The sequence below is a fragment of the Lynx rufus genome, unplaced genomic scaffold (assembly GCF_022079265.1).
Source record: "Lynx rufus isolate CCGP_SWC_20201006 ecotype Redwood Valley unplaced genomic scaffold, mLynRuf1.p SCAF_9, whole genome shotgun sequence".
In the NCBI taxonomy this organism is placed as follows: domain Eukaryota; kingdom Metazoa; phylum Chordata; class Mammalia; order Carnivora; family Felidae; genus Lynx; species Lynx rufus.
Window position 1 is genome coordinate 78,300,336 of NW_025814897.1, and position 15,080 is coordinate 78,315,415.

Consider the following 15,080-nt stretch of genomic DNA (forward strand, 5'->3'; position numbering starts at 1 on the left):
GTTCACATGCTCTGACAATTACTTTGGAAAAAGGCGTAACAGCCAGAAAAATGTCATTATTATTGAAAAATGTTCAAAGAGTAGCACTATTTATTTTGATGCTTCTGTAGAACATGACCAATTAAAAGAAATTCTAGGCTCAGATTTAAACTAGAAAAATTGTAGGCAAATTATTATTTCTTGATATGTGAACACAGGATTTAGTACACAGTACTAGAAGTACAATTCTAGCTAGAGATAAAAACTATTAGAAGAAAATACTTAGGATTTATAGATAAGTCAACAGAAAGTGCCTGCTTTATGTCTACAAAGGAAAAGCACCCCAGACATTTTTATAATTGCAGGATTTTTAAGCTAATTTTTAAAAAGTGACAATTAGTGTGATAACGTGCTACTAAAAATATTCAACAGCACTACAAATAAGTACAGAGTGTTCATAACCGTAACACTTTACTAGAAAGGCCACTTCAGAAAAGTTTACATTCACTTGGAAGATTGCCTTAAAGTTTATTCCTTATCTATGACCAAATATCTGGGGTACTTTTGGAAGTTTTCAGTACACCCCTTAGAGAATTGCTTATGAAGTGTTTCACACATTCCTAAGCACATGGCTGTGTTGAGACCGACTTAGTGTATTTCACACACATAAGCTGACATACGTTTATATTTTGACAGGATAAATTGTACAGTCCAATGTTCATTGACTTCATGTTATTTTAAAGCATTTTCTTATGAAAATATACCTTTAGTTAATCCTACTTTGCTATGCTGTCTAGTAAAGTAAATTCACTGTAGCTGATGTTACAGACGTATGTATACCCTTGTATACCTAGGACAGGGCTGTTGTGTACCCATAAACAGCAAACTATTGTCCTCACTGATTCAAGAATTAAAAAGATAAATTAAAAAAAAATTATGTCTCTATATTAGTGCTTCATTCTGAAATACAAATAATCTTCAAATGGCAACTTTCCCTCAGAGTTCTAGAAAGAGTCGCATTAGGGTTACCTAGTGCTTCTTCACTTTTGAGTGTTAGCATTGTTTGCTCCCCTTAGCAGAAAAACAAAATATTATCATAGGTAATCCCTTAACTGCCACCTTGAGTTTAATAAGTATAGGCAGAGTTAATTTGTCATTCCCTCATTCTTCTATGATAAAAAAATCCACCTCTCCTGCTCCAGAAAGTCAGGAAATACCTCAATTTGTCACATGACTGATTTAGTCAAAGTACACACAACCTGTTCATTGTGAAGTTTAGTGGTACTAGAAATGGGGTTGTAATTATGCTGGGAAAAAACAATTAAAATTAAAGTTTTATCAGAGATAAAATCACCTTGGAACAGTAATAATTGTAATATCTTTTAAAATACAGACATTGAGTGATTTGACTTTTATGTTACTAAACTAACGTTAGCACTGAATTTCTCTATATAGTAATTGGCAATAGTATTTTCCTCAAAACTTTCTCCTGTGCTTAATTTCTTCCCACAAACGTATCTATGTCCTTAAAAATTAAAATTAATTTCATTTAGTTAAAATATGTATAGGTAAACAAAAATCATATTAATCCCTTCATCTATTTTATTGGATGTTCTATGCTAATGTACTAAATTACCAGAAGCGTAGTGGCTTAAACAACACAAATTTATTATGTTATTGTTCTATGGGCCAGAAATTTGAGATGGTCTCACTGGGCTAACATAAAGATGTCAGCAGGGCTGTGCTTCTTCTGAGGAGTCTAGGAGAGAATTCGTTTCCCTGCTTTTTCCACGTTCTAGAGGCTGATTTCCTTTGCTCATGTTCTCTTTCCTCTATCTTCAAAGGCAGCAGTAGAGTATCTCAACGAGACTTCTTTCTTTACATCTCTCTGACCACAGGTAGAAAGATTTTCTGCTTTTAAGAACCCATGCGAGGGGCGCCTGGGTGGCGCAGTCGGTTAAGCGTCCGACTTCAGCCAGGTCACGATCTCGCGGTCTGTGAGTTCGAGCCCCACGTCAGGCTCTGGGCTGATGGCTCAGAGCCTGGAGCCTGTTTCCGATTCTGTGTCTCCCTCTCTCTCTGCCCCTCCCCCGTTCATGCTCTGTCTCTCTCTGTCCCAAAAATAAATAAACGTTGAAAAAAAAAATTAAAAAAAAAAAAAAAAGAACCCATGCGAGGGGCGCTGGGGTGGCTCAGTTGGTTAAGCATTTGGCCAAAGTCGTTTGGCTCAGGTCATGATCTCAGAGCTCATGAGTTCAAGCCCCACGTTGGGCTCTGTGCTGACAGCTCAGAGCCTGGGGCCTGCTTCAGATTCTGTGTCTCCCTTTCCCTGCCCCTCCCTTGCTTGCTCTCTCTCAAAAACAAACATTAAAAAACATAATTAAAAAAAATAATCCATGTGATCAGAATGGGTCCACCTAGATAACATAATGCAATCTCTCCATTTTAAGGTTATTAGATGAATCACATCTGCAAAATACCTTTTGCCATGTAACGCAACTTATTTCCATGGTCTAGTGATTAGTATGTGAACATATTTGGGGTAGGGTGGCATCATTCTTTCTGCTTATACAACATCTATGATGGTCTCTTAGGTGTTGCTAAGAATGTGGTCACAATTGACCTTGAGGTCTAGCTGCTAGCTGAATGGAATTCAACAAGGATATGGAAAAACGAGACTACATTCAGAAGGAAATGACCAAATGTAGATTGCTCTTACTCATTGACTCCTTAGTGAAAATTACTATGTTCTTTTTCCTAAATTGTTTTCACTATTGTAAATCTTGCATTTCCATGTAAATTTTAGGGTCATTTTGTCAATTTCTCTGAAAAAGTTTGCTTGGATTTTGCACTGAATTTATTGATCAATTTCAGAATGCAATTTTGACAATACTGAGTCTCCTAAACCATGAACATGCAATGGTCCCAAACATTTAGGGTTTTTTTTTTTAACTTCTCAACTATGTCTTGTAGCTTTCAGTTCAGATCTTTTACTTCTTTTATTTTTTCCTAAGTATTTTATTCTATGTGATGATGCTGTAATTGAATTTTCTTAATTTTCAGATTACTTATTACTTGCCTGTAGAAATAGCATTGACATTTTCATATATGGACTTGGTATTCTGCAGCCTTGCTAAACTCATGAGTTCTACAAATTTGTGTGTAGATACTTAAGAATTATCTACACGAGACACTTGGTATTTTTTTAACCTACTTTAAGTATGTCTGTTACTAATAACCTACCTGAGAAATGTAGGATAAGAAAAGGGCACCCTAGGAATTAGGTAGAATAGGAAGTTTAGGATAACTCCTTGACTTCTGACTGATGTAAGAAAAACAGATTTCAGAGAAATAGCCTAGAAAGAGTTTGTATGCAAAACTACTTAGTTCCATTTGAGGTTAAGTTTGAAGTACTTGCAAAAGTTGGCTCAAACCTGTGACTAGAGGACATTGATTTGAAACCCAAACCAAGTATGTGCTATAAAAATAGGCAATGCATGGAGCCTGGGTGAATCATGACATCAGCTCAGGTCATGATCTCACGGTTCCTGAATTCGAGCCCTGCAGCAGGTTCCGTGCTGACAGTGTGGAACCTGCTTGGGATTCTCTCTCCCCCTCTCTCTCTCTGTACCTCTCCAACTCGTGCATGTCTCCCCTGGACCCCACCTCAAAATAAATAAACTTAAAAAAAAAATAGGCAATGCAATCTGGGCTATAATAAAAGTATCATGTTCAGGTCAGACCATAATAGTCATATTTAGAGGTAATATTTGCAAGATGAAACATATCTGGAAGAATAGAAAAACAAAAAGCCATGTCATATGAGAAATTTTAACTGGGTTTTCGAAACAAACTTCTCTGAATCAAACCAAAACTTGTTCAAAGTCTATGAAATACACAGGTGCCTTCCTAGTGGCTTTTGAGAAAATCAAAGAAAATGGCTATGGTGTCACAGTTGAATCAGCTTAGAGCACATGTAGTAGGGGAATTTGAGATGCTTGTTTGAAAGTGTTAAAAACAAAACAAAATAACCACACACACCTTAAATGTCAACGCAGATAGGTGTGCCTACCTACCTCTCTCTTACTAACCTATTTATGCAGATATTATTCAAACCTAAAACTGACAAGTTACTTTTTCTTCTAAGGGTGTACTATAATTCCTAGTGAAGATTTACAAATCGGACTGTTGGAAAAAAAACCTCAAAGCTTATGTCAATTCTCCTGGGGTACAAAGGATGATAGCTAGAACTTTTACATTATTGTATTTCTCTAAGGCAACAGGAGACTATTACCATTTCTCCTTTATAGAAAAAGAAACATGCCTATCTGTAAATTCAGGGATTGTATGAACATACCAAATAGCCTTTAGCTCTGTTGTTCTCATTCATGCCAGAGATAAGAGCGTCATGGTTTCCCTAACCATTCACCCAAGTTCTAATTATTCAATACGCCGTGAGGATACAATTTTGTTAAAGAGATGGCCAAACTCAATTTTTATATAAGAAAAATGTATATTATGTCCCCATAAGGCAATACAGAATTTATAACAAACTATGTATGTGAAAACTATTAATTACATTCCAAATACAATTGGTGAACCATAGTATCACATATAGATGTTTTAAAAAACATGCAGCATGTTAACAAAGGGGCTATATGATAATATACAACTTTTTGTTACCAGTCATATTGTCGGATGATTAAAATTAAGAAGCAGTGGTTTTAGCATTTTACATCTTAATATGATAGTTACATAAAAGTATTTCACTGTTTCAGTTATGTTTTAGTCATTTGTTGGAGGGTTTGGGTGACATATTAAGCATTACCATGTTTTCCTACTTGAATTATGATTTATGGGAAATTGGCTCCAAGTTAAGTTTTCATCAGGAACTGATTCATAACTTGATGAGAGAGAGGTTGGATATATATGTGCTTTTTTCAGTAGTCACTTAATGGTTTCCTATCAGGCATCTAGTCTCCTCTTTTCCCTTCCCCTTCCTAAAACTATTCTTAACATTTGAGTATCACCCCTTAGCCCATGCAACCCATATCTTTTTGCAGAAAGCTGATTATACCCATGGAAGCAGGCCATGCATGATTGGCTGGAGCAGGATATCCCATTGTTCCCAGAAAGCAATACACCAGCATATCATTCATGGTTCAACAGTAAATACACATGGTCTCTGGATATAAACTCTATTAGAAACAGGGCATTATCCCCTGGATGTAAACCTTTGTTTACACCAACTCAAGTTGTAATTCTTAAGACATAGTACAGATAAAATTGTTCTTTCTATATTAAAGCAGAAGGAAGGATTTACACAGTTCAAGGTTAGTACATTCTGGCTTTATATCTATTCACCTACTGATGATGTTTTTCTTCCTTTCTGCCTTGGAGAAATTAATCATGTTCATAAAGTCAAAAATTTTATTTCTAAAATAAAATTCAATGATTTCACTATCCTTTATCAACAAAAATACCACTGACCTTCTAAAGGATGAAGAAAAACTGAGCCTGTCTAAATATATGTCTTGCCTGGATATTCATAAACTATTTTAGGCCATAATAGAAAAAATAATTTTTCCAATGAAGAGTCAAGAGACCTATAATATAGTTCAAACTCTGAAATTATCATATATGATATACTGCTATGTAATACAGGTCTTGTGAGAGGGATGAGCACAATGATGGCTCAGTTTTCTTTTTGTAAATCAAATAAGCTGGTCTAATTTATAGTCTCCATTGGCACTTAACTGTCTTACAAATTCTAATTTAGGGCTCAGATTGTGGCCTTGTCATCCAAAAGAGTTAGCAACCAAATTAAAAGATATAGGAATTCTCCTATTTTAGCTTATTATATACTAAAAAGGAAAATTCAAAAAACAAAAATGCTACAATGTTACTAATGCTCATGTTACTAATGAACAAAAACTAGAAAAGTTTATGACTATGCATCACATAGAGTTACCTCATAGTATGTTTATGTTTAAAGTAGACCTTTTAAATACAGTACCTACATGTTTCTATTTCATACATTCACATTTGCCTTGGCAATTTCGCATGTGTATAAATCTTGAGATCATTCTTTAATAAATACAAAAGAATAAAAACACCTATGAAATTTGGACAAATCTATTATCACTCAGTATAGCCCATCAGATTCTTAGTTTAACTCATTCAGTTACTACAAATATCTTTAGAGCGGAGTCTGACATCGTGTAATAGATCACTGCCCTCTGATGGTACTATTAATATATAATTTTAAATTCAGCAAGCAAAAAAACACTTTTATTGCAATGTAAAACCCTACATGTTAATTTTATAAGCCACAGAAATAGAAAATAAATTAGGAGAAATTCAACAGTTTCTACAAATTTTCATTACTCATTCATTGGTAAGATACAAAAAGTTACAGTGTCCCTTCACATAAGCCCTTCAAATGATTTTTCAACATTTTCCCTGATGATCAGTTTAAAGGCACAGAGTCCATACTTTTAAGCAAAAGCCTTCATAGATAATGAAATAAAAACAGATACAAGGCTAAGCAGAAAAATATAGATTGCTAGGTCATCGTATAAAGGAGATAAAATACAATGGCAAACTTTAATGTCTGAGGTGTATGCAGACTTTTTGCATGCGACATATATATATATATTCACTATTTAGGTCCATGTTTTAATTACTAAAAAATGGCAAATCACCCACTACCTGCACAAGAGCAAATGTAAGAAAATAAGTATTTGCTGAAGGGTCTGGCCATTTTCTAAGTTTGAACATCAAAAACAGTTTCGGTCTATCAATACTGGAAAAGCACTGACTGCATTTAATGGCACTACAATTACAATAAATTATTTTATTTATTCAAAGAGAAGACATTAGGCTGCGGACGTCCACTTGATTGCAGATATTAGTTACTGGCAGTAGACTTTTCTACTCACGTTACGCTTATGAAACTGTCCACTAGAAAAGATAAAAACACATGGAGACAAGTAAATTTTATTTAAAGTCAATGTAAAAACATCCTAGTGAACAAAAATAGAAGTATGGGCTATACAAATGTGAAGTGATTTCTGTGCATAGCAGTGATTAGTATAATTTTACATGATGGTCAACTTCTGAAATAAGACAAACGATTGTTTAAAGACATAAAGAAGTAAAACAAAATACCTGGGCAGATTAATGGGTAGCTAAATCCCAAATAACCAATAATTAGCTCAGGAAAACCAAAAGAAAGTACCACAAAATAAAAACAATGAAACTGTAAAATAAAAATACAGGAATTCTTGTTTGAGGCAGGGAGCCACAGAATGGCAGAAATTGTTAAGTAATGGTTTGGCAAAGTCTTTTTCTTGCTTCACTTGAGAAACTTCGTTGTTCTGTTCAATCAAGTCTACTACATCTGCAGGAGTAAATTCTGAAAAAGTCACTGGGATAGTACCAGGTACTTACCAGTCTCTTGAGTAGTGGTTTTCATGTACATCCAAGCAATATTATTGGGTGTTATATATATTTTTTAAATCTGTATTTCAGTTTTGAAAATTAAGGGTTAATCCAAGTAAATCTGCTTTCATTTTAGGACTTCTTAGAGACTTGGAACACTGTGCACTTTTGAACTCTAAGAAAGGGATTCAGTATACAATATCGTGTCCAGGAATTTAAAATATTTTATTTTTTACCACGGGACTCTATTTCCCACAATATATCTTTGAAGATTAGTGTTAAAAAGACCAGAGCAGTGATTCTCAATCTGGTTTGGCGCATTAGGCTACCTTGAGGAGCTTAAGAAAGTCCTGATGACTAAACTCCACTCTCAGAGATTCTGATTAGCATAAGGTGGGAGCCAAGGGTCAGCCTTTTTTAATTTTTTTTTTTTAACGTTTATTTATTTTTGAGACAGAGAGAGACAGAGCATGAATGGGGGGGGGGTCAGAGACAGGGAGACACAGAATCTGAAACAGGCTCCAGGCTCTGAGCTGTCAGCACAGAGCCCGACGCGGGGCCCGAACTCACGGACCTCGAGATCATGACCTGAGCCGAAGTCGGCGGCTTAACCGACTGAGCCACCCAGGCGCCCCCGGGGTCAGCCTTTTTTGAAAGCTTCTCATGAGATTCTAACATATAGCCAGGGTTCCGAGCCACTGCATTAGAGGTCTGCCACTACTCCTGTACTGTCATATCCTGTACTGATATTAGTTTGTACCATGTCATCATCACACTGAGCTCTTAAAATAAAGCTCCCTTGCCACTCTAGAAGAGAGTGGGGGGGGGGGTCCTCAAAAAATTAAATCATTTACATGACCCAGTAATTCCACTATTGGGTATTTACCCAAAGAAAATGAAAACACTAATTTGAAAAGATACATGCACCAGTATATTTATTGCAACATTATTTACAATAACCAAGTTAGGGAAGCAGTCCAAGTATCCATTGATAGATAAATAGATAAAGAATATGTGGTGTATGTATACACACACACACACACACACACACACACACACACACACATCACTTAGCCATAAAAAAGATGAGATCTTGCCATTTGCAACAACATGGATGGACCTAGAGGGTTTTATGCTGAGTGAAATAAGTCAGACAGAGAAAGACAAATACCATATGATTTCACTTATATGCAAAAACAGACAAAACAAAACAAATTTTAAAAAGCAGAAACAGGGTCATAAATACAGAGAACAAACTGATGGTTGCTAGTGGGGAGGCGGGCGGGAGGATGGTCAAAATGGGTTAAGGAGAGTGGGAGATACAGGCTTCCAGTTATGGAATGAGTAAGTCAGAGGGGAAAAAGGTACAGCATAGAAAATACAGTCAAGGGTATTGCAATAGGGTTGTATGGTGACAGATGGTGGTTCTAGTGAGCATAGCATAATGTATAGACTTGTGGAATCGCTATGCTCTACACTTGAAACTAAACTAATGTAAAATTATGTGACAATGAAAAGAAATTAAGAAGAAAAAAAAATGAGGTTGCCTTCCCAGAAGACAGTGAGCACTGCCAATGCCAATCATCCTGGGAAGAGGCAGCGCTGGTCAGGAGATGAATATGTGGAGTACATGAAGACAGAGAGAGGCCATGTTTTCCTCATACTGTGAAGTCTGGTGAGGAAAAATCTAGCTACACGGTAGAGGCCACACCAGGCCAGCCTGCAGAACAGGCCTGGCAGCAGCCCTTAAAGGACCTTAGGCCAACAGGTTTGAAGATTAAAGTTACTCTCTGCCTTCTGTTTCCCCTTCAATTAGCATTGAATCTCTAAAAACTTATTTTGAACTTCACTGTATGCTCTCAATGATCTACACAGGTGGTGGAGGGGAAAGGAGCATGTCTCTTAAAGCTAGTGTGTCAATGGTAGAAGTGATTAGGAATATTCCAAGGGAAAATGACCCAGAGTACAGCAGGAGTGGCTTATCACAATGAGCCACTGTCCACCTTGATGGCCTTGAGGGTGATTTTTATTAATGGAACCAGAGAGCTTTCTTGTAAGAACAGTACACAAAGAAAAACAGGCAAAAAATTTAAAATTGGGATGATTTTAATTCTGAACACTGCTGAAGGGACCAAAAGCAGTACATGGCCTAATTTATTTCTAAAGTATAGGCTTCAGGCTAGGCTTCAGATTTAATTAAGAAAGCTACTTTCTTTCTTAGAGTTTAAAATCTGATGTTAAATTTATTAGATTAGAATATGTCAAATAAATACCTTCTTAACTCTGACTATATATAAAGTATCTTTTTCTTATAACATTATATGTGATTTTGATTGTCACTCAATACCCCCATTTCTTCTATTATGAAACACTGAAATTCAGCATAATTTCTGGCCACACACTTTAATTTTCACAATTTTTGTTACTGTTTTTGAGAAACTTCTATGAAATAAACCTGGTGGCATACACCTATATCTCAGTAGAGTAATGAACGCAAACATCTATACTTCTGATAAATATCCTGACTTTGCATCAACCAACTGTTTCACTTACCAGAAAATTTATTCTCTTCTATTGTGCAGGTATATAAAAAACATAAGCACAACAGTCACAGCTATTTACCTTAAGATTGAAACCAATTATTCTATACACTGTTAAAAGTTGATAAAATCATATTTTCTTTTACTTTCATTGACTAAACAAAACTAGATGAATTAATATACAATGGTAAAATACACACAGATAAATCTTACTTCTGCATGATATTCCTGAGCCAGAAGCACCTCTTCTCAGGATGCTTCTAAACTGCCGGCCCCACAGGATAGGAGGATATATACATGTATGTATTTATATATAGTTTTAAGAGCTCCCCCAAAAAAGTCAGTGCTATTGTAATAACATTGTATGGTGACAGATGGTATCTACACTTGTGATGAGCACAGCAAAATGTATAGAGATGTTGAATTGCTATGTTGTACACCTGAAACTAATGTAACACTATATTAACTAGACTTAAAAAAATTAAAAATAAAAAAAACTGAATTGCAAAGACAGTAAATCAGCTAAATAAGTGCTAATAAATCATTGACAAGTTAGATATAAATGACTGAAATTCAGGACATTGTCCTTGTCACAAAAACACTTACTTGAAAAATTTATTTCCTTTAAAAATGGACCAAAGAATAAAATCTTTTCTTTTTTTTTTTTAATTTTTTAAAATATTTATTTATTTTTGAGAGACAGAGTGAGACAAAGTGAGACTTGGGGGAGGGGCAGAGAGAGAGGGAGACACAGGTTTGGAAACAGGTTCCAGGCTCTGAGCTGTCAGCACACAGCCTGACACGGGGCTCGAACCCACACACTGTGAGATCATGACCTGAGCTGAAGTCGGACGCTCAACCGACTGAGCCACCCAGGCGCCCCAAGAATAAAATCTTAGTATCTGAACAATATTTTCTTGTGCTTTAACATGTAAAATAAAACCTTTCTAGAAAACCTTTATAGAAAACTGTAAAGATCCTCAAGTTCAGGGTCCTGTTTAACTTGTCCATCATTGTATTTCCATGTCAAGAGCTGCAATTGCTACATTGGGAGGTGGGAGGTGTGTATGTCACACTCACCCTGTATAGTCTATTGTCCAAACTGACATTTACTGAACTATGATAATGAGTGACCATGAAAAGCTCAAAATCCTCAAATCACTCAGTGAAAAAAATGTAGGTTATTTAAAAAAAAAAAAAAAGGAATCTACAGTGTAATCCAATTCAATTAAGATTGATGTACAAATGGAGATTAGAAATGAGGTCTGTCAAAATGACACTGAATTGGGGTGAATTTTATGTTCTTCTTTATACTCTTCCATGTTAAGTTTCTATATATTGTTATTAATCATATAAATACAAAATATTAAAATATAGTGCTAAGGTAATCAGGAAAAACAATCTATTTTCATTTTTGGAAATGCTGGAATGTCCACATAAATTGGCACTTCTTCCAATCTATTTATTTATGCTTTTAAATTAATTTAAAATTTGCTGATAATCCATTTCAAGAAGAAACTATTGAACAGATTGCTACTGACATTTTTTAACATTCCAAATAAATTAAACTGTAAGTAAATTTTAATACTTACCCTAAGTCCACCTTCTGGTGGGGGCCCAGATGTAGCAATTTGTTTTTCTATTTTTTCCTTTTTCTTTCTCTTTTCTTCCACAGACCGAACATCCAAAATGCCCCGAGATGCAGCCTTTAGAAAATGTATTAAATGGTTTAGAAGAACAACAAAAATTAGCATCCAGTGTCCAAAAGGTATTTGTTTGTTGCTTTTTAGGTTTTTCTTTGGAAGAGAGTTTTATTTGTGGTAACAAAGAATTAGACTACTTCTATAGAAGCTTTGCATAAAGCATCATTTCTTCACTGGGTATTTTTCCCCTAAACTTAACTTGACATCTGTCAGTGCTTTATAAAGTATGGTCACTTTATCCCAAAGAAGAAGGTTTTATTAAAGGGGCATCTCACATTACAGAAGACATCTGTAATTTTCATGCATTAAATGATATAATTGCATTAATGTATGTTATGGAAATACAGAAATCATTTAAAAAATGATTATATATAAATTTATAGGCTATCAGACACAATTTTCATTACAGAATACTAGTAATAAGCATCTATTGAGAATAAAGAACACAATTATCTATGTGGGCAGAATTTTATTAAAAAAATTTTTTTTTACTATTTATTTTTTGAGAGACAGAACATGAGCAGGGGAGGGGCAGGGAGAGAGGGAGACACAGAATCCAGAGCAGGCTCCAAGCTCTCAGGTGTCAGCACAGAATCCAATGCAGGGCTTGAGCTCACAAACCGTTAGATCAAGACCTGAACCGAACTCATATGCTTAACTGACTGAGCCACCCCAGCACCCCTATGTGGGCAGAATTTTATTTCTACTCTTACCTCCTTCTGTCTTCTCTCTGCAGCCTCTGCAAGCTTTGCTCTTTTCTCTTCCTAGAGAAATTGTGTGTAAAAATATGTTGTAAAATAAAACCAAACATCATGGATAATTTATACATTATAAACCTATATAAAACCAATTTACAAAAATATTTAGTACTCGTTCAAAACGTCCCACTAAGACTGCCACTATTTGCAATATTTATGAAATACTTAACTTCCTGAAATTCATTCTCCAAACCGATATACCCTCAAATAAGCACATAAGACACATATACATAACATGTATTATAAACGCATATATATTATATATATTCAGGTTGTGCTATAAAATAATATAGTTGCTTTTTTTTTAAGGCTTACAAGCTAGTCAGTATAATAATAAAACAAATGGCATTTAATAAGGCAAGAAAGGAAACATGTGGTTTGAGGTAGGTGGTATTTTCAGGAAACAGTCATGAATGAAGTGGGCTAATCTTATTGTGTAGGACATGAAGCCCTGAAGGAAATTTTAAGAGGTACTGCTCCATGTTGGGACACACTGAACATTACTTTTTATATCATGTATTACTATTATTAATTATAAATTATAAATTCATTAAATATATAAGACAGTAAGCAGCATTCCCTTGGCAGCTGTGTTAATAATTTCTTTGTTTACCCTACCACAATACATATATTCATTCATTCATTGGACAAATATTTATTGAGCAACCATCATCCCCCAGGAACTTTTCTAGGTGCTGAGGATGCAGTGGTAAAAAAACCTGACAAATGTTTCCAACCACATGGAACTTACATTCCAGTGAAGGCACACAGTTAAATATAATCAAGTCTGTTTAACATGTCTGTTAAATAGTTGTGCTTTGAGAAAATACAAAGAAGAGTATGGTGATTAAGAATTGGAAGGGTGGGTGGGCGGTATAGTGGGAGATCTATTTTACTTTGGGAGGTCCTGGATAAACCCCAAAGATAAAGTGACATTCCAGTAGTGAGCCATGTGTTTATCTGTGGGGATAGCGGGGAGGGCTTAACAAATGCTGGCATATTGGTATTTTACCAACAGCCAAATAAACAAAATTAACAACATTTAAAAGCAACACTAGCAAGAAAGACAAGGTAAATTTTCCCATATCAACTTCCAGATCATTTTTAGTACCTATAATCAAATGGCTGAAGAGTTAATGTACTTCCCCAAACACCTTACTTCCTTCAATGAATTTTTAGGTAGAAGAAGAGAGTAATTTAGGTTTTCTATTATCAACAACCTGTAAGGACTATTAATGTAAAGATACTGTTATAAATAGAAAGCTACAAAAGGTATAAATGACTTGTACCACAAACCAAATACGAATTTCAGCTAAACAATGAATAATTTCTAGTATATGTCCCAAATATTGCATGAGATACACCTATTCTTAAAATATATATTTTTTTCATCTACAAATTCAAATTTAACTGGGCCTTCTGTATTTCTATTTACTAGATGTGGCAAAGTTACAAACTCTACATTCCGTACTACGTAAAATCCTTATTGTTTAAAAAGAAGAAATTAATAAAGAGATAAAATGGTAATGGGAAATAGCTGATTATTATAATATCCAACAGAGCACAGGAGCGTAAGAGATTTTATTAAGCACCTTCTTTATACAGTTGGTACAGACACAAGAAAACGCACATCGCCTAGATTAAGAACTTCAGTTGCACCCTGACTTCATCCACCGCATCGCCAAGAATGGCCCACACACCGCACCGTCTGCGTACGCCTGCGTCCTTAAGAACTCCCAATTTCCCCCAAGTCTGCGAAAGGTAAACAGACTCCGGAGCCGCCTTGGGGCAATTTTTTGTAACGGAAGTGGAGAGACCGACAAGGAGGCGGCGGCTGTGGTCCCGCGGCCAGACCCAAGGTCCCTCGGAGCGTGTCCACACGTCTTCGCCAGCAGAGACCCACCGGCGAGCTGTCCGGTCCGCGCCTCCGCGCCCAACGGCCAGCCCGGGAGCCCCCAGCTCGCGGCCTCCGACGCGCACCTCCGGAGAACAGGTGCGCGCGGCGCGGGTCGGCGGACACGGGAACCCGGCGACGCGGGGACGCGGGGACGCGGCCTTACTCACCAGGTCCGGCGAGGGAGGCGCGGACTCCCCCGGACAGGGAAAACACATCCCCATGGGGAGAGCGGCTAGGGGGTCCCTCGCTGGGCCCGCCCAGACCTGACGGTGCGAACTGCGCGGACAGATCCGCTTCCCAGGTTCGCGGCGCTCGCCCCGCCCCCACCCCTGTCCGGCGCCTCGGCTCCGCCCCGCCCCTCTGCGGCAACGCCCCGCTCCACCCCTCCTCCGCTACAACGCCCCCCCCCCCCGCCTGTCACTCCACCACCCCGCCTCTCCCTACCGCCCTCTAGAGGCAATTCCCCACCGCTCTCAGCACAGCTCCTCCTGGCGAGTGCCAGGGTGGCAGGCAAGCAGGCAAGGCCTCCACGCCAAGAAAAGCTTGCTGAGTTTGGGCAGCTAGAGGGAGAGAGAAAAATAGAAAAACTACCTTTTCTTTACTCACTTGTCAATGGACAGATTAAGTTGTTTCCCTACGTTGCTATTGTGAGTACTACTGCAATGAACATGGGGTTACAGATTCCTCTTCCAGACGATGCTTTGGTTTCTGTAGTCTATAGATCCAAAAGTGGGATTCCTGTATCATATATATGGTAATT

General features: G+C 36.9%; 1 protein-coding gene across 1 annotated transcript; it reads right to left on the reverse strand.

Annotated features, from left to right (window-relative positions):
• Positions 1–4,921: 4,921 nt before the first annotated feature.
• On the reverse strand, positions 4,922–14,623 carry SVIP (small VCP interacting protein). Its single transcript, XM_047071003.1, has 4 exons — positions 14,488–14,623; positions 12,379–12,429; positions 11,555–11,668; positions 4,922–6,942 (listed from the first exon to the last, which is right to left on the reverse strand). Exons 1-4 carry the CDS (start codon positions 14,539–14,541, stop codon positions 6,928–6,930), a joined length of 234 nt encoding a protein of 77 aa, XP_046926959.1. The 5' UTR covers positions 14,542–14,623; the 3' UTR covers positions 4,922–6,927.
• Between the last annotated feature and the right edge of the window lie 457 nt (positions 14,624–15,080).

Excerpts from the sequence above, each read along its gene's own strand:
- SVIP (XM_047071003.1), bottom strand. The coding sequence starts at position 14,541 with ATGGGGATGTGTTTTCCCTGTCCGGGGGAGTCCGCGCCTCCCTCGCCG. Across the intron at positions 12,430-14,487 it reads CGCCTCCCTCGCCGGACCTG|GAAGAGAAAAGAGCAAAGCT; the intron begins GTGAGTAAGGCC and ends CAATTTCTCTAG. Across the intron at positions 11,669-12,378 it reads CAGAGAGAAGACAGAAGGAG|GCTGCATCTCGGGGCATTTT; the intron begins GTAAGAGTAGAA and ends CATTTTCTAAAG.